The following is a 17,795-nucleotide window of genomic DNA, read 5'->3' on the forward strand; positions in this document are numbered from 1 at the left end:
CAGACCCGAGGTGTCATTTATCCTGCTTTGCACTAACAGTCTGATAGGCTGAAACAATATTTAGGCATGAAGAGGAGTTGTTGCAGATCCCTGGCTAATTAATCACTGCGAGGCGGGGTGCAGGCCAGCCTGTCCGCAGGGCCGGCGCAGGAAGAAGGGGGCGTGGGCGTTTGTGAACCGTTCACATGGTTTGGGTTTCTCTCAGACCTTGGGTTAACAGCAGTCACGTCTTGTCCATCTAGAGAAAAGGCATGTAAAGTCCGGGAGTAGGCAAGTCCATTTGCAAAAACTCAGAGGAATTCGGTCAGTAAGGAACTGATTAATCAACCAAAACCAACCCAGTGTGGAGAAATCCACGGAGTCACGCCCCCGGGGCAGTGTGCAAGCCAACCCCCGGGAAGCGGTTCCTCACTGCCAGCCACAATGGGGAAGGGGTGTGAGGCCTCGGGGCGGAGCTGGGCGTTGCGGAAACCCTTCCCATAAGCTCTCCATGGACTTTCCCACATGGCTCGCGGAGCACTTGGGGGCCAGGTCTGGGCCTGTGGCTGGTGCTCAGCATGCACTGGCCCAGCCTGCACCCTCAGCCCTGTCTGGGGCCTGGCAGGAGGACTTGGGGGGTGGGGAGCCTCCTGTCCAGGCCTCACACTAGTGCAGGTACCAGGGGATGAGATGTGCTGTGCCTCTTGGCCCCGGGAGGGTGGCCTGGGTGCATTCCAGTGTCTTGTGGTGGCCAAGGAGTCCCCATTAACCAGGAAGCCTTGGAAGGCTGAGACTTGGCCACTTGGCTGGCGAGTAGAAGCTACTGTAAACCCAGGTCTGGTGGGGGAACTGTTCCCTACTGCGAGACGTGTGGCCGTGGGGGAGATTGCCAGCAGAAGCAGCAGCAGGCTGGCCTCCTGGCCTCACCTGGACGCTCAGCGCTGGAGTCCTGGAGGACAGGACTGCCCTCCTCTGCAGGAGCTGTGGTTGGGACAGGAGGCTGAGGAAGAAGGGGTCTCCCCTCACCAGGTGGTAAAGCCTGGTCGCCTAGCCTGGCAAGCCTGCCTCACTTCACCCTCCAGCCTGGGCCCGCACAGCCAGAGGAAGAAGCCCTGGGTAGGCACATGGGTTGGAGACGGGAGGAGCCGGCCCCAGAGAAAATCAGGGCACGCTGCGGTGCCTAGCAGGGATGCAGCATCGCCACCAGGTCATCCCGCAAGAGGGACAGAATGAGGACAGCTGGGGCAGACGTTTCACATGGTGGGTGAGGAGTCCTGGGCAAGATGGAAACTGAGTCGGAGCGAGGCAGGAGGTGCTAGAGAGAACAGTGACGCACATAGAGGCCCAGGGATGGACACAGCTCAGGTGCAGTGAGACCTGCGAGGAGCCCCTTCACGTGGAAGCTGGAGTTGGGGCCGGCATCCGACAGAGAATGATCCTGTCCGAGAACGGGGGTGAAAACCGGCACAAGTGGCGAGCAGCAGCCGGGGTGCAACTGCCGGCTGTCCTGGTGTGAGGCTGCCAGTGTCTCAGTGACCTGAGGGTGGGGAGCAGCCAGCCAGCCAGAGGAGGGAAGGAGCGGTCACATGTGATGTTTGGGTACACGGTGCACATTCATGCTTCCCTCGCACTGCTCCTTCCCAGCAGATCAGCTCGTGCCAGTACATGGCTGACTTGCAGTAAAGCCAACTACCCATCCGTCCTCTGTCCTTCTGTTGTTCCCCATGGGAAGGGGGTTAGACAGGCGTCCAAATGGAGCCAGGCCCAGCTGTGGCAGGGCAGAGCTTCTCATGCCTCCACCCCAGAGGAAGGGTCCCAAGGCCTTGGAACGGTGGACCTTAGAGGGGATGGGGTGACTGTCATCATGATGGCTGTGGTCTTTAAGACGGGGGCACAGCCAGTATAGTGCTGGGTCTTTACATCTTCACTGGGTGCCGAGCCCAGCCAGGTGGGCCTTGGCGTTCTCTCTTGCTCCCCTCCTTCCTGCTCCTCCATCCTGCTGGAGACCAGGCAGGGCCCCCAACTTCCCACTGCGGGGTCCAGTGCCCCACCCCGCTGTGGCTTGAATCAGCCTGACCTTGTAAAGGCTGAAGACTCAGGTGGCTTCCCTGAGAACCCCACCCCGTCGGCAGTATCCCCAGGACCCCTGAAAGGGTCCCCTCTGGCCAACCTGGTCCAGATCTGCCTGGTGTCTGCTGGCTTGTTTGGGAAACAGCTGCTGGAACTTAAGACTTAAATTTATGAGGCATGTTCCAGTCCAGAGATGAACTTTTACTGTAGTGATGAACTGAAAAGTTAAAGCACAGGGGATTATTAATGAATTTGAAAGTTAAAGCAGAAGGGGAGCCAGGCATTGTGGACTGGACGTGGTGGTTACGGGACGGTGTTGCGCCGGGCGAGGGGCCAGGCTCAGCAGTGCACATCAAAGCAGGAGGATGGTGCTCCTGCCACTGGGCACGGCCCCTGAGAATGGCTGCGTTGCCCGGAGACGAGGGCACATCCGGTTCAGAGCTGGCCTCAGAGGCCCTGGAGATTCTCAGGTGGTGGCGCACAGGCCTCCAGGGAGGAAGCGTCAGGGGCCGACATCCACGGGCCTCCACGGGCATCCTCACCCCGAGGCCCTCAGTGCACCGCGCTGGCCCACTGACGCGGCCGCCCGCCCTGGCCCTCGAGCCACGTGGGCACAGATGTGCCTCACCTCTCAGCCTGCTGCTGCAGTCTCTAATGAGCCCAAATCAATCTCTCCCGGGCGGGCGCTGGGAGCAGAGACGCAGATGAGGTTTCCCGCAGCAGAGCGTGGGTAATGGGAACCAGATGGCGGCCGCGCCGCGTGCACATTCCTGGCACCTGAGGTCATGTGCTGTGAGAGCCACTAGTGGCCAGGGATCCTTCCCAGAGGGTCCTCATCCAGAATGGGTGAGGCCAGGGGCCATGGCAGTGACCGGGAGCCTTTGGCCACCCTCATCAGGATGTCGTGGCCTCGGGGGCACGTGGTGATGGCTGGGCCACTCGCCTGCCTTCCAGAGGTGGCTTTCCCTCCAGCCTCCAGGGGATTGGGCCTTGGCTGTCGTAGACACAGGTGGTGTGCAGACCTGCTCCTTCCTCCCACACTTGGGCAGGGCCCATGGCCTTGAAGCAGGGGCTGATTTACAGCCAGCAGTATTTTTAGGCCTTTAAGTAATATTGAGGCCCCCACCCCAGCCAGCCTGGGCCGGGAATCGGACCAACCACACTCCCCCGAACTACACCCAAGGCTGGTTGGCCAGGCATCCCCTTGTCCCGCTGTGTGTCCACGGCCCTCTTTCTCCCCAGCCCTGCCCTCTAAAGTGTCAGTAGCAGGACCTGTGGGACAGGTAGGCAGGAGACTACAGGGCCCTGAGACCAAGCAAATTGTGGATACAATCCGGTGCCTCTCAGGAACGAGCAAGCCTGCCTTGCAGAGAAAATGCCCGCCCAGAGGGAAAGAGTGACCTATGGCCACTCACAAAACAGACCCCTGCCAGCGTATGCAGAGATCGGGAGAGGAAGGGATGCCTGCCTCAGTTCCGGGGCTCCTGATACCCCAACACCATCAACAGCGGGGTAACCGGGGATGCAATTTAGTTTACGGAGACACAGACAGATGGCCCTGAACAACTCTTACTGACCCCACCACATGGGCACGGACATGCTCTGTAATGCAGAGAACCAGCAAGACTCCAGCTGCCATCACCATGAACAGACCCTGTTGGACCCTCCTCCTTCTCTTCGCTGTCCTTCTCCTCCTCCTCCTCCTCTTCCTCCTCAAGATTAGGTCGCCATCAAGGCTTCTGCTGCTGCGTCTCTTCATTCCTGCCAGGGGAGGCCACTTTGTGCCTCTGCTCCAGGACCAGAGTCACTCCTGCCCCCGTGGGCAGCACAGGGCACCTTAGCCCCTCCCAGGTGGCAACACCGGCGTGGAAGGCATTCTCTGCCCTGGACCCAACTTCCAGTGTGTGAGGACCATGGTTCAGGGGCCTCTATGGAAATTCAAATTCTTCTTCCACTTGCCTTGGGTTCTCGGTGGTCATCAGCAGAGAGCGGACTTGAAAGCAGCCCTTTTCTATTAACAAATTCACAACAGAGATGGAATATGAAGGAGGTGACCCTGAAGCAGGGCCCCACGTGGGTTCCAGAGAGTCCAGGACTCGGAACCCAGAGGTCCCCTGGCTACCCCTGGCTTGGGACAAAGTCCACAGGAGAGAAAAGGATGAGCGTTGGTGATGATCATCAGTCCTCATTCCCAGCAGCCCTGTTCGGGTCCATGAGCGTGGAGAGGACTTCGGGCAGATGCACACCCTCACACACAGGCACACATGGGATTTGCCCTCTCACATTTGCACGGTGGCCCCGGCTCCAGTCCTCCAGCTCCAGCAGGTTCCCCTGGTGGCCTGGACATCGTGGTCCACAAATCGGTAGAGCCAGGCACTGAATAGAGCCCTGGAAGAGTGGGAGGGGGTCCCTGACTGAGATGTGGGGTGGGCGTGGAGGTACCCGGACAGGTCGCTGCGGGGCTGCCCAAATGCTGATCGCACCGGCCAGGAACCCAGGCCATGCCGAGTGGAGGCAGGGGCTGTAGCGAGCATCCTGGGTGTGCTACGGGTGGGACAAAGGGCCGAGTTTGCTGCCAGGTTTTGGTAGGTTCTCATCATATTAGATCCTCCTTCTACTCCTAGTGGGGAAAGAATTTGGATTGTGAATAGGCGTTGAGCTGTCAGACTCATGGCTTTTCTTAAATCAGTTAATGAATTGCATTATTTGGCTTTTATAATATCAAAACAACCATATAGTCCTAAAAGAGCATGTCCATGCCCATGTGATGGGGCCAGTAGGAGTTGTTCAGGGTCATCTGTCTGTGTCTCTGTAAACTAAATTGCACCCCCTCCCCGGTTACCCCGCTGTTGATGGTGTTGGGGTATCAGGAGCCCCAGAACTGAGGCAGGCATCCCCTCCTCTCCCGATCTCTGCATAAGTTGGCAGGGGTCTGTTTTGTGAGTGGCCATAGGTCATTCTTTCCCACTGGGGCAGGCGTTCTTTTTCCTGCAAGGCAGGCTTGATTTTCTTCTTGGACTGATTTATGAGGTTTCTTGATTTTTTTTTTTTTTTTTTTGTTAAGTTGCCTTTTTCAAAGAATTTGTCTATGGGCATAAACACCTTCAAGGTATTTTCACACTGCCCTTTTGTAATTGTTTGAAATGACTGCGTAGACTCTGCTGTATTTACAGAAATGACTGCGTAGACTCTGCTGTATTTACAGAACTGCCCTGGTTTTATCTGTGATCAGTCTTACCTTTGTTGATCTTTAAAAGCCTTTTTCTGTGTTCTCTATCGTATATCTATCGCTTATGGTTTGAAAGGAAAAAAAAAAAGAAAAAGAAGGAAAAAAAATCCCTTTCTGTTTCATCATTTCTGCTCTGATCTTCCCTTCCTTCCTCCTGTGTCCTCTGGGCTTGGTCTGTTGCTCGGACTTGAACTAGGTATGGAGCACGCTTGTCCTCTGCCATCTGTCCCCCAGAGGCAGCGGAGGCCTGTCTGCAACCCTCTAGTTGGCCCAGGTTGGGAGATGTCAGCATCTTCATTCTTGTGTGTGTGTGGGGGGGGAACCTGAGTTTTATTTGTTCTCTGACTGCTGAGCCAATCAGCGTTTTTATGTTCCCAAATGTTTGATTTTTTTTCTCCCCAGTTATTTTTTATTTTTCAATTTCTAACTTCATGCCGTTGTGGTCGGAGAATAAGGTCTGAATGATATCAGCTCTTTGAAATGTGGAGGCCAGTCCAGTTGACATAAGTATTCCACATGTGTGTGAGAGGGAAGTGCTTCTCGTTGCTGGATGCACGGCTGTACCTGCACACACTCGGGCAGCCCTGGCAGCCGTGCAGTCCCTGCGCTGTGCATGTGACCGGGTGTCTCTGGAAGGGCCAGGGAGACCCTGGTGCTGAGGCACGTCTTGGCAACTGTGCCTGCATCCTGTGCGTTCCTGCTTCTGCATTTCGAAGCTGGCTTAGGAACATACGAGTTTAGAATCTTCCCAGGGACTGAACTTTTATACTTTAGTGACTCTGAAAAAGATTTTCACCTAAAAGCCAATTTTGCCAATTGCTAATAGGGTTCATGCAAGATTTCTTCTGACTTTACTACTTCTTTTACAGCTTTTTTTTTTTTTTTTCAATCTTCTGCTTTCAACTTTTCTTTAGATATAGGTATCTCTCTCACAGAGCTGGTTTTGCATACCAGCATCTTGTCGCTGCTCCTTTGTACCATAAATGTTGTCTGGGCATTCTTACTCTTCAAACACTCTTCTTCTTTCAGAAGCTGGGAAGGCCGCCCGCTAGGGAACGTTTAGTGGGGGCCTCTGAGTGTGAATCTGCATGTTGACGGTGCCCATAGTTCTGGGTGCTTGTGTGGGTTCGCTCGGGCCCTCCACTGGGCTGTGAGGCTGCGGGGGGGCAGAGGGGGGGTCAGTTCCCAGGCAACTCTCTAGCCTTTGTGGGTCTATCTCACTAGTTTTGATTTTGGTGTCTTCATTTTTATTCAGTTCATAATACTTTCTATTTCCCTTAGGATTTCTTCTTTGATCCAGTTGTTCCTCAGAAGTAGATTACTTAATTATCAAATATTTGTTGATTTTGTGGATATCTTTAATCCAGCTTAATTCTGCTGTCAGTGAAGGAACCTGCACAATGTCAGCATTTAGATATTTATTGAGGCTTGTGTTTGGCCCAGCACATGCTACGTTACATCTTGGTGAAGACGTGTGTTCTGCAGTTGTTGGGTGGAGTGTTCCGTCAGCGCGACCCCGGTCGAGGTGGTTGGTAGTGTTTGGATCTTCCTGCTGATATTTTCATCCAGTTTTCTGCCAGTTACGGAGTAAGGTCTTTGAATCTTTGAGGGTGGTCATGAATGTGCCTATTTCCCCCTTTCTGTCTTTGGGTTCATGAATTTTGAAGCACTGTCCCTACGCACATTTAAGATGGTTACCGCATCCTGCTGAGTGGTCATCGTGAAATATCCTTCTGAACCTCTTGTCATGTCTTTTCTGTTTTAATTGTAGCAATTTCCTTTTCTTTAAAAATTTTATTTATTAGTTCATGAGAGACACACAGAGAGAGGCAGAGACACAGGCAGAGGGAGAAGCAGGCTCCATGCAGGGAGCCCGATGTGGGACTCGATCCTGGGACTCCAGGATCACGCCCTGAGCCCAAGGCAGACGCCCGACTGCTGAGCCACACAGGTGCCCCCATAATTTGCTTTTTTTCATTGAAGTGCGGTTGACACACAATGAGTGGTTAGTTCCAGGTATAACACATCCTTGTCTTGGGGTCGGCTGGTCTGACACTAATGCAGCAGGAGCAGCTTTCTTGGGTTTCCCCTTTTTGAGTCATGTCTTATTTTCAACCTATGTCCATCTCTTTATTCTATTTTATTTTATTTTCAACCTATGTCCATCTCTTTATTCTATTTTATTTTATTTTAAAAATTTCATTTATTTATTCATGAGAGATACAGAGAAAGAGAGAGAGGCAGAGACACAGGCAGAGGGAGAAGCAGGCTCCATGCAGGGAGCCTGATGTGGGACTCGATCCTAGGACTCCAAGACCACACCCCTGGGCCAGAGGCAGGCGCTAAACCGCTGAGACACCCAGGGATCCCCTGTCCATCTCTTTATGTTTAAAAAGCATCTTTTTGTAGTCTTGCTTTTTAATCCTTTCTAACAATCTTTGCCTTCTAATTGGAGCATTTAGCCTGTTTGTACTTAACGTAGTTATTGATGTGCGTGGCATGAAGTCTGCTACCTTGATATTTGTTTTCCACCCATCACCTCTGTTTTTGGCTCTGTTTTACTCCTTTCCTGCCTCCTTGTGTGTTAATCAAATATCCATTTCTTAGTTTTCCATTTTATTTCTCCTCTTGGTTTCTTTGATATAGTTCTTATCATTTTCTTCTGAGTGGCTACTTGCAGCTCACGGTACACATCATTGACGTACCCACCTCTACCCAGCCAGTGTTGCCACCCCGCTCCCCTGACTGGTGTCATCACCACATGCTAGAATGATCCCATATACCACCCTCCCACCCTATCTCCTGCTGCTGTTACACATTCTACTTCTATACGTCTTATAAATTCCACTTTACAATGTTACTGGTTTTGCGTTAAATCATCAGTTATTTCTAAAAACTTACAGGAAATAAAAAAGCATAATACAGTTGACCCTTGAACATTGGGTTTCAACCGTGCAGGTCCACTTATATGAAGACTTTTTTTTCCCAGTAGATTCCATGTCCAGTGGGGAGCCCAGGTGTGGGGCTTGAACTCATAAACCTGAGATCAAGACCTGAGCTGAGATTGAAGACCCAGGTGCCCCCAGATTTTTTTTCTATAAGTACAGAATTATAAGTATATAAGTATAGTATTATAAATGTGTTTTCTCTTCCTTAAGATTTTATTAATATTTTTTCCTCCAGCTTAGTTTAGTGAGAGTATGCAATATATAATTCTTTAGTTAGAATATTCAATATATAATACATATAACATACAAAATATGTGTTAATTGACTGTTCATGTTATCAGTTAACAGTCAACAATAGGCCACTGGTAGTTTTGGGGGAGTCAAAAGTGATACATGGATTTTCAACTGCACAGGGAGTCAGCACCCCTAACCTACGTGTTGTTTAAGGGTCAACTGGAGTTTCTGTTCACCCATCTGTTACCATTTCTGGTGCTCTTTGTGTAGATCTGAGTTTCTGTCTGGTTTTATTTCCCTTTATCCAGAAGAACACCCTGTAGCATGTCTTGAAGTGTAGTTCTCCTGGCAAAAGATTCTCCAGCTTCTGTTTATGAACAATGACTATTTCACCCTCTTTTTAAAAAAAGAATTCTGCCTCGAGTGTCTAGGGATGGTGGTTTCATTTTTCTTCATGCACTTTAAAGGTGTTCCACTGTCATCTAGTGTCCATAGTTTCTAGTAAGAATTCATCGTGGCTTATCATTATTCCCAGACCCTCCATGCGGCTTTCAAGCATTTGTTCATCTGTGGTTTTTAGTACATTGACTCTCCTGGAACTTCCATGAGTTAGACAGTTGGATATCATTCCATAGTCCCTGAGGCTTTGTTCAGTTTTCTTCAGCCATTTTCCTCTTTCTTCTTCAGGTTGAATAATGTCTATTGATATGTCCTCTGGTTTACTGACTTTTTTTAATGATTAAAATCTGCCATTCTGCCTGTCCTACAAGCTTTTCATTTCAGTTGCTTTTTTAAAAAAGATTTTATTTATTCATGAGAGACACACAGAGAGAGGCAGAGACACAGGCAGAGGGAGAAGCAGGCTCCATGTGGGGAGGATCCCAGGACCCTGGGATCATGTCCCAAGCCAAAGGCAGATGCTCAACCACTGAGCTTCCCAGGCGTCCCTCATTTTAGTTATTAAGCTGCTCAGTTATACATTTTCTATTGTGGGTTCTTTTTTTTTTTTTCCATAAAACACTGGTTTTTAGAACAGTTTTAGATTCACAGCAAAATTGAGAGGGAGGTACACACATATCCCACATGTCCCTTGCCCTCCACCCCCACGCATGCACAGCCTCCCACATTATCAGTGGCCCAGCAGAGTGGGACAACTGGTACAACAGGCAGGTGTACACTGACACACTATTACCCAGAGTCTACAGTTCACCGTGAGTTCACTCTTGGTGGTGTGCTTTCTGTGGGTTTGGACAAACATATAATGACATGTGTCCACCATTATAGTATCACATGCAGTGTCTTCACTGCCCTAAAAATCCTCTGTGCTCTGCCCAGTGATTCTTCCTCCCCCACTGACCCCTGACAACCACTGATTGTTTTGCTCTCTCTATGGTTTGGTTTTGCCTTTTCCAGAACGTCATATGGCTGGAATCATACAGTATGTCACCTTTCAGAATGGCTCCTTTCAGTGAGTGATATGCATTTAAGGTTCCTCTGTGTCTTTTATAGTTTGATAGCTCATTTCTTTTTGGCACTGAATAATATTCTGTTGTCTGGATGCACCACAGTGTATTTATCCATTCATCTATTAAAGGACATCTTGGTCGCTTCCTAAGTCTTGGCAATTATGAATAAAGCTGAATAAAACTGATGTGAAATATTTGGGGGTGGGGGGGAGAGGGAGAAGAGCGAATCTTAAGCAGATTCCACACCCAGCATAGGGCTTGACTCAGGGCTCAATCTCATGATCCTGAGGTCATGACCCGAGCTGAAATCAAGAGTCAGATGCTTAACTGACTGAGCCACCCAGGCCACCCCACAGTTTTTGTATGGATATAAAGTTTCAGCTCCTTTGGGTCAATATAAAGCATGCAATTTCTAGATCACATGGTGAGAGTACATTTAGTTTTGTTAAGACACCACCAAGCTGTCTTCCAAAGTGACTATAGTGTTTTGCATTCCCGCCAGCAGTGAATGTGGGTTCCTGTGGCTCTATGTCCTTGCCAGCACTTGGTGTTGTCAGTGTTCTGGATTTTGGCCATTCTGACAAATGTGTAGTGGGTATCTGACTATTTTTTTCTTGGTTATTGTTATTGAAGTATAGTTGACATACAGGGTTATCCTGGTCATTTTTCTAATTTGCATTTCCCCGGTAACGTGTGACGGAGGCCCTTCTCACGTGCTTACTTGTTGTGATCTTTGATGAGGTGTGTGTTACACACTTTCCCCCATTTTTTCATCAGGTTGTTTGTTTTCTTATTGTTGAGTTTTATTGTATGTTTTGGATAATAGTCCTTTATCAGGTGTGTCTTCTGCAAATATTTTCTCTTGTTCTGTCACTTGCCTTCTCATTCTCTTGCCAGTGTCTTTCACAGAACAGAAAGTCTTAATTTTAGTGAAGCTCAGCTTATCAATCCTTTCTTTCATGGATCGTGCCTTTGGGGGTGTATCTGAAATGTCATTGCAAAGCCCAGGGTCATCTAGATTTCTGTCTTATGTTACCTTTTATGATTTTTATAATGTTGCATTTTATATTCAGGTCTGTGATCCATTCTGAGTTATTTTTTGTGAATTAGAGGCGTGAGGTCTTTGTCTAGATTCATATTTTTGCACGTGGATGTCCAGTTTTTCCAGCACTGCTTGTTAAAAAGAGTCTCTTTTCCTTCGTTATGTTTCCTTTGCTCCTTTGTCAAAGATGAGTTGACTCTATTTATGTGGGTCTATTTCTGGGCTCTCTATTCTGTTTCTTTGATCTGTCTCTTCTTTCATCAATACCACACTGTCTTGACCACTGTAGCTTTATAGGAAGTCCCGAAGTCAGGTAGTGTCAGGCCTCCGACTTTGTTCTTCTCCTTTAACATAGTATGTTAGCTGTTCTGGGTTGATTCTTTTTTATAATCTCCATTTTTTTTCTGCTAATAATTCCTGTCTGTTCACTCATCAGGGCAATTGTTCCTTATAATTATTTGAATGCGTTTTCTTTCATTTTTTTGGAACATATTTAAATAGCTGCTTTAAAGTCTTTGATATGTTCAACATCTGTGCCATTCTGGGCCAGTTTCTATTTACTGCTTTTTTTTTTTTTCCAGTGGACTGGGGGTCATATATTCCTGCATCTTTGCATGTCTAATACATTTTTGTTTGTATGCTCAACATTGTAAGTGATACATGATAGAGACGCAGAATTCTAATCTTTTGCTCTGAAGAATATTTGCTTTTGTTCTTGCAGGCAGTTCAGTTACTGGCTGTTCACCTTGAGCTTGGGTAGTCTTGGGTTGATTCTCTGTTGGAGCAGATATGTGGAAAACCCAGGGTCTTTCCCAGGCTCCTCTGCCTCTCCTTCAGACTGTGCAGAGCTCCGTCCCTAGCATTGTTACAGTCGGTCCAGAATAGGCCCTACCTGAAGGTTTGGTCCTTATTCCCAAAGCAAGACCATTGTGGGATCTTAGCTGGTCCTGAGTTGTCAGGCAGTGTTTGTCTCAGGCTGACTGGATCCACGATCACTATTGATCTCCTGTTCGATTTAACCCTGCTGTAGTCACTGTCTGGTAAACCTCATGTGGTATCTGGAGTATACACAGCCCAGCTCTCACACAAGGACTGATCGGGAGCCCAGACACGACCTTCAGTCCGTCCCCCAGTTGCTTCCATGCTGCTGGCTCACCCCACAGACTGAGCTGCTCTAACTGCCCCCACACTCCGATCTCTGCCTCTCAGCTTCACGTGGCCTCTGTGCACCACGTAGATTCCGTAGTGGGGACGTTTCCCTGGGCAGATTGCTGCTAGAGTGTTTGGGGGGCTCACGTCATCAGCTGCCCCTCCCCACCTATTGTCCATGACCTGGACATGGTTGCTTGATATATTTTGTCCAGCTTGATAAGTTTAATAGCATGAGGACTGGTCTGGTCTCAGTTATACCATTATAGCTTTAGCCACATTCCTATTATTTTTGCTTCATGAACAATATGCCTATTTATCTCTAGGATAGTCATAGCTCTTCATTGTGAATTGTACCCTTTATCATTGATAAATATGGTACATAGTCTATCTTCATGCTTTTTTCTCTAAATTCAGTGTTTCCTATTACTGACATTGGATCCCCGTTTCTCTTGTCTGCACTCTCCTGGTATATCTTTGCCAATCATTCTTCTGGGGTCTCTCTTACACATAGCACAGATTTGGATTTAACTTCAGAATCTAATTTTAAATCTGTTGAGTATATTTTTGTGGAGAAATAAAAGGGCAAATACTAGGAAAACATGGCATCTAGTGTCAGCAGTGGGGAAAGAAGTAATGGTTTAATCATTACTTACAGTGGGTTGTCAAATAATCTCACAAGTATGAGGTTGACTATTGTATCGTAGGCCCCAAATGACAAAAGGTGAGTAAATCAGTGAATTTAACAGACATCACATCTCTCTCACTATCCTCCCATATTTCGGTTAGTTACATAACCGGTTCTATAGCCATAATCCACGTATTGTTTTAGATCTAATCCTACTGGTAAGTAGATTCCTTGCTTTGCCAGGTCATCTGCTAAAGTTCTCTTGTTATCTCTTATGAGACCAGAGTTAATCTTCCAGTCCTTCAAGAAGAGCTTACGGGAGCATATTCTTTAAGTTCTTACATGTTCAAAAATGCTTGTCTATTGTTTTTATACTTGAGCAGCAGTTTGGCTGGATATAAAATTCTTGGACCATGCCTCCCTTCATAGCCTCCATGTCTGCTGGCACAGAGGTGGCCAAGGAACATTTTGAGGACAGCCTAAACCTTACCTCACAATTGACATGATCTTTTTGCCTGACTGCCAAAACGGGTTTTTTAGCTGTTAATTCCAGTGATTTTCCTAAGGTCTATCTTAACACTGACATCCTATGTCTTGTCTTTAGATCTGGAGCATAAGGCTTTAATTATCTAGAAATTAAAATTTATTTTCGATATCACTGATGTTAGAGCACCGCTATCTTCCACGTCTGCTGTTTTCTCTCCAGTCCATTGTAACTGTTTCCCTTCTTTCACTTTGCTCGCTTTTTATCATTACTGCTCTTACTGTCTTATTCCAGTCTCCTTCTACCATTTCCCATTCCCCTCCAGTTCTCTGAGTTCTGCCTTCCTCTTGTCTCCTGTGCTCTGTGAGTTCAGCTTTCCTCCTCTGTGTTTTGCTACTTTAGGTTCTTGTTTTATAGAGGTAATTGCTTCATGAGGTTTTGTTTTGTTCAATTATAGCAAAAAATCCTTGGTGACAATTTTTGTTCACTTCCAAGAAATGTTGCCATTTGTTTTTCCATGTTTCTTTTCTCCTTTTCCTTTGTGTTATCTTTGCAGAGATGAGCGATTCTTGTTTTTTTTTAAGATTTTATTTATTTATTCATGAGAGATACACAAAGAGGCAGAGACACAGGCAGAGGGAGAAGCAGGCCCCACGCAGGGAGCCCAATGTGGGACTCGATCCTGGGACTCCAGGATCACGCCCTGGGCCAAAGGCAGGCACTAAACTGCTGAACCACCCAGGGATCCCCGAGATGAGTGATTCTTAACTGAGATTGCCAGGGCCCCATTAGGAAGTGAATTAGGAGAAAAGGGTGTGCTGATGAGGGATTGCAAAGGCAACTTCAGGGGGACAGGAGCTCATGGTGCACAGGGCTAGGCCAAACACAGGATCAGTAGAAGGAAGTGGCTACTGTGTATTGCCACAATGATGGCAAAGTGCCTTTGTTATTTAGTGTGTGGGGACAGAGATGCCAGGTTCCAATGCATGAGACAGTGCCATATAACCATGAATGGCTGTGACCACAAAGGCAGCTCTGATTCCCTACCTGCTGCAGGAGGCGTGTGTCGGTGAGGGGTCATCACCCAGCACTGACCGTGGGAGTGCTCAGCCTCCAGAAGAAGGTTGGCTCCCAGTGCCTCTGTGTAGATAGAACACGCCCATGCAATTCCTTGTTTTGTTTTGCCTGCCCTCCTCTTGGAACCGAGCTAGGGACTAAGGTTTCTGCCATGGCCAGTGTGGCAGGCTCTGCAGGTCTACACCTTCAATGCTGTCCCCTACTGGCCGGGCCTGCACCTACCAGCTCCCCCTCTTGGTGGCCCTTCAACCCCTCTCTGAAGGTGGACTTTGTGTTTCTCATACTCATGCTGTGGGGTGGGTGAATTTCCCCAGAAGGGAAAAATGCAGACTTTATGCTGCTCTCAAGCTGGGGATGCCTCTTGCTTAGATTCTAGAGTGCAGTGTATTTCCATGGAGAGGGACCCCAGGACCCAGCCCACTGAGGTGTCTCCTGAGGGGCTGATAGGGAAAGAAACAGAGTAGCCCCTAAATTGTTCCCAGGCCTGGTGTAGAGGAGCAGCTCTGCGGGGCCCCCGGGGCTCTCTGAGGGAAGGGCTCAAAGTCTCTGTCATAACCCAAGGACTATGCCAAACACAGTAGTCAGGCTGCTCCCCTCAGCAGGTCTGTGCCTGGCTCCTGGGAGACAGGGGCTAAGTTTGCAGGAGCATACAGTCATCTTGGTGGCCTACATTTCACTCCATGTTCTGGCTGCTAGGCTGGGGATGTCCATGGGTGGGAGCCCCTGTGACATGTCTAAGAAGCCACTTCATGGTTCTCTGTGCTGCTCTTACTTATAGATGTGCCGAACTCACGAACTCACCAATCCTGGGATTGCTGATGTCAAGATCCGGCCGGACCGCAAGATCCTGGCCACTGCGGGCTGGGACCATCGTGTCCGTGTGTTTCACTGGCGGACAATGAAGCCACTGGCTGTACTGTCCTTCCACAGTGCTACCATCCACTGCGTGGCCTTTGCCACTGATGGCTTGCTGGCCGCAGGGTCTGGGGATCAGCGCATCAGCATCTGGTCGCTCTACCCAATCAGCACTGACTCTTCCACTCCATTGTTGGGACATACGGAGGGCGGGGAGGTGGGTGCCCATGCTTCGGCCTGACCCAGACATGTGGAACCGTGCATCAGGACCCCTGAGGACTAGCCAGTCACAGTTCTCCTCCTCCTCCAGTTGCCAGAGGTGCCTGGTCCATGGAGTCTTCATTTTCTGCACAAGGCGGGTTTCCTTTCATGATATACAGCATCTGTACGACAGTGACTCTGCAGTCTACAAGGAGTAACTGGGCCAGACACCTGGGCATCTGTGGCTCAGGTGAGGCCAGCCTGGGGCTGCTTTACAATAAACCTCTAGATGTACACCTACAGGCTCATGGCACAAATTCTCTGAGATGACACCCTTGATTCTCCCTTAGGGTTGACTCCAGAGAGCTATCCTCAGACCTTCCACCAGGCAGGGCAGTTGACCCTTGTCTAGTGGGGGGACACCAAACGTGGTCCCCAGGTCCTGCTGAGTCCTTGGGGCTCCTCACCCCAAAGATGGCTAGGAGCTCCTGATGCACAGGGCTGAAGCCAGAACCACTAGAAAGAAGTGACCAGACCCCTCAAGGAAGCAAGGCAGAAGGAGGGTAGGCTGTGGATGATGGCAAAGGCAAAGTGGGCTCGTGGTTCAAGGCCAGGCCAACCACAGGATCCATGGGAGAAAGGGCCGCCCCAAAGAGGGGAAGACCAAAGACGGCAAAGTGCCATCTCCAGGGTGGTTTCAGGATAGAAAGCATGGCAGGAATAAGTGGGGCTGACACAGCCATCAACGCAGTCACAGCCATCGCTGTGCACCCAGGGCACCTGGGAATTAGCAGCTGACGCAGGTGGTGTGTCCAGAGTCTCCTTCCACACGTGGCTGGGCCCAGCCGTCAGGGCATCTTTTAAAGCCGGCTGTTGATTGGGAAGGAATAGGACCCTGGAAATTGGGGTGGGGGCTGTGGGCAGTCACTGAGGAAGCCAGAGGCCTCAAACCCCTTTGTTCCACTGGCTTTTTTTGCCAGAAGAACCCCCTACGGTCTCTGCCTGAAGAAGTCAGACCTCCTTTACCTGAAGGACCCAGCATGGCTCTCCCTGGGGCAGGGTCCTTGTGGGCCACTCAGAACCACCTCCCCCCACCTCAGCTTTGCTTATAACTAGACTCAGGCCCCAGGAGGCCCCAAAGGGTGAGGCACAAAGTGTGGCCCGTGATGAGGTGGCTACGCTCCAGAAGAACTTCATGCAGAGAGAAATCTGGAGAACACGTGTGGGATCCAGGTGGCAGGAATATGAAACGCATCAGGCCAAATCCATGGAAACAGGGCCACTCACAGAGGGTCTGGACTGTTGCAGTCAAGGAGTTAGAAAGGGCCCCAGAGTGTGGTTGCCTGGTTGAGACATGGACAGCGACCTGAGGCAGGTTCGCGGAGTACGGCTGAGATTCCAAAACCACCCCAGTGCTGCAGAGGGAGTGACCCAAGAGGTTGGGGAGATTGGGGTATTCGAGGGGACTTAGCACATGAGACGTGTTCGTGCTCCACAGGAGGGGTCGAGCCGTTCCCTGTGACTTTGAGGAATACATCCTCAAGGGGAGCCCAGCATCCGTGGAGAGCTCTGTGGTTTCTCTGCAGGTCCGTTGGAGCCACTGCCACAGAGCAAGGGTCTCTGAATGCAGTGGAGTCACTGGGTCTCGGAGTGGCAAGGCCTAGTAGTGGCCCTTAGTTGCCCAAGACCAGGTAGGCGTGGTTGTGTGGTGGCAGCAGGGCCACCAGCAGCCAGACTTGCAGAGGTGTGGGCATGCACTGGTGACGCTGGGGTCCTGGAAGTGGAGCTGACAGGCAGCCCCATCAAGCCTAGCTTGGTCTGCTGGAGCGGAAGCATTCTGGATCTAGCAGACAGAGGTCTGACCCGGGCCACCAAAGTAGACACCACCCCTCAGCCACCCTGGCCTCTTGAGGAAAGACCCCACTAGACTGCCCAGGCTCCCCGGGGACCTGGGCTCATGGAGGCCCATCCTGGGGACGCCTACCCCCACCCACACGGGCCTGTGGGACAGAGGCGCTGGTGAGTGTCCTCCAGCACTTGGGAGGGACAATGCCGGCCCCCAGGCATCCTGTAGCCGCTCACCGGATGTTGGGGGACACATCCAGGATTTCCACATGACGAATGTCAGAAGGAGAGGCTCTGTTTAGGCTGCAGGCACTCGAACCTCAGACGGGAGGGGAACTGCCAAGAAAGCCACACTCCGGGTGCTCCTCACGGGGAGGCTGTCAGGTCAGAGACAATGAGAATGGCCTCGCCAAGCCACAAGAGGCCACGTGCTGGAGGTGTTCTCCTGGAACATGCTGGAACCCCAGGCGTGGTCTGCTCCCTGCTGTTCTCCTCTCCCTTGCCTCCCTCCGCAAGAGGCGCCCGTCCGCTGACACCACCAAAGGCAAAGCTGGGCTGTGGGTGGTCATTCTAGAAGGCCAACCTCGG

At 50.0% G+C, this 17,795-nt stretch overlaps 1 protein-coding gene across 6 annotated transcripts in view; it reads left to right on the top strand.

The window, feature by feature from the left end:
• Positions 1 to 15,662, top strand: part of GNB1L (G protein subunit beta 1 like) — a 59,673-nt gene extending 44,011 nt beyond the window's left edge. For all 6 annotated transcript variants that reach the window (XM_072803533.1, XM_072803535.1, XM_072803534.1 and 3 more), the window contains one exon: positions 15,085 to 15,662. In XM_072803533.1, the coding sequence (XP_072659634.1) occupies positions 15,085 to 15,402 (318 nt within the window). In that variant the 3' untranslated portion in view covers positions 15,403 to 15,662. The remainder of the gene's footprint in view (positions 1 to 15,084) is intronic.
• Positions 15,663 to 17,795: the final 2,133 nt, after the last annotated feature.

The sequence above is a fragment of the Canis lupus genome, chromosome 27 (genome assembly GCF_048164855.1).
Source record: "Canis lupus baileyi chromosome 27, mCanLup2.hap1, whole genome shotgun sequence".
Classification (NCBI taxonomy): Eukaryota; Metazoa; Chordata; class Mammalia; order Carnivora; family Canidae; genus Canis; species Canis lupus.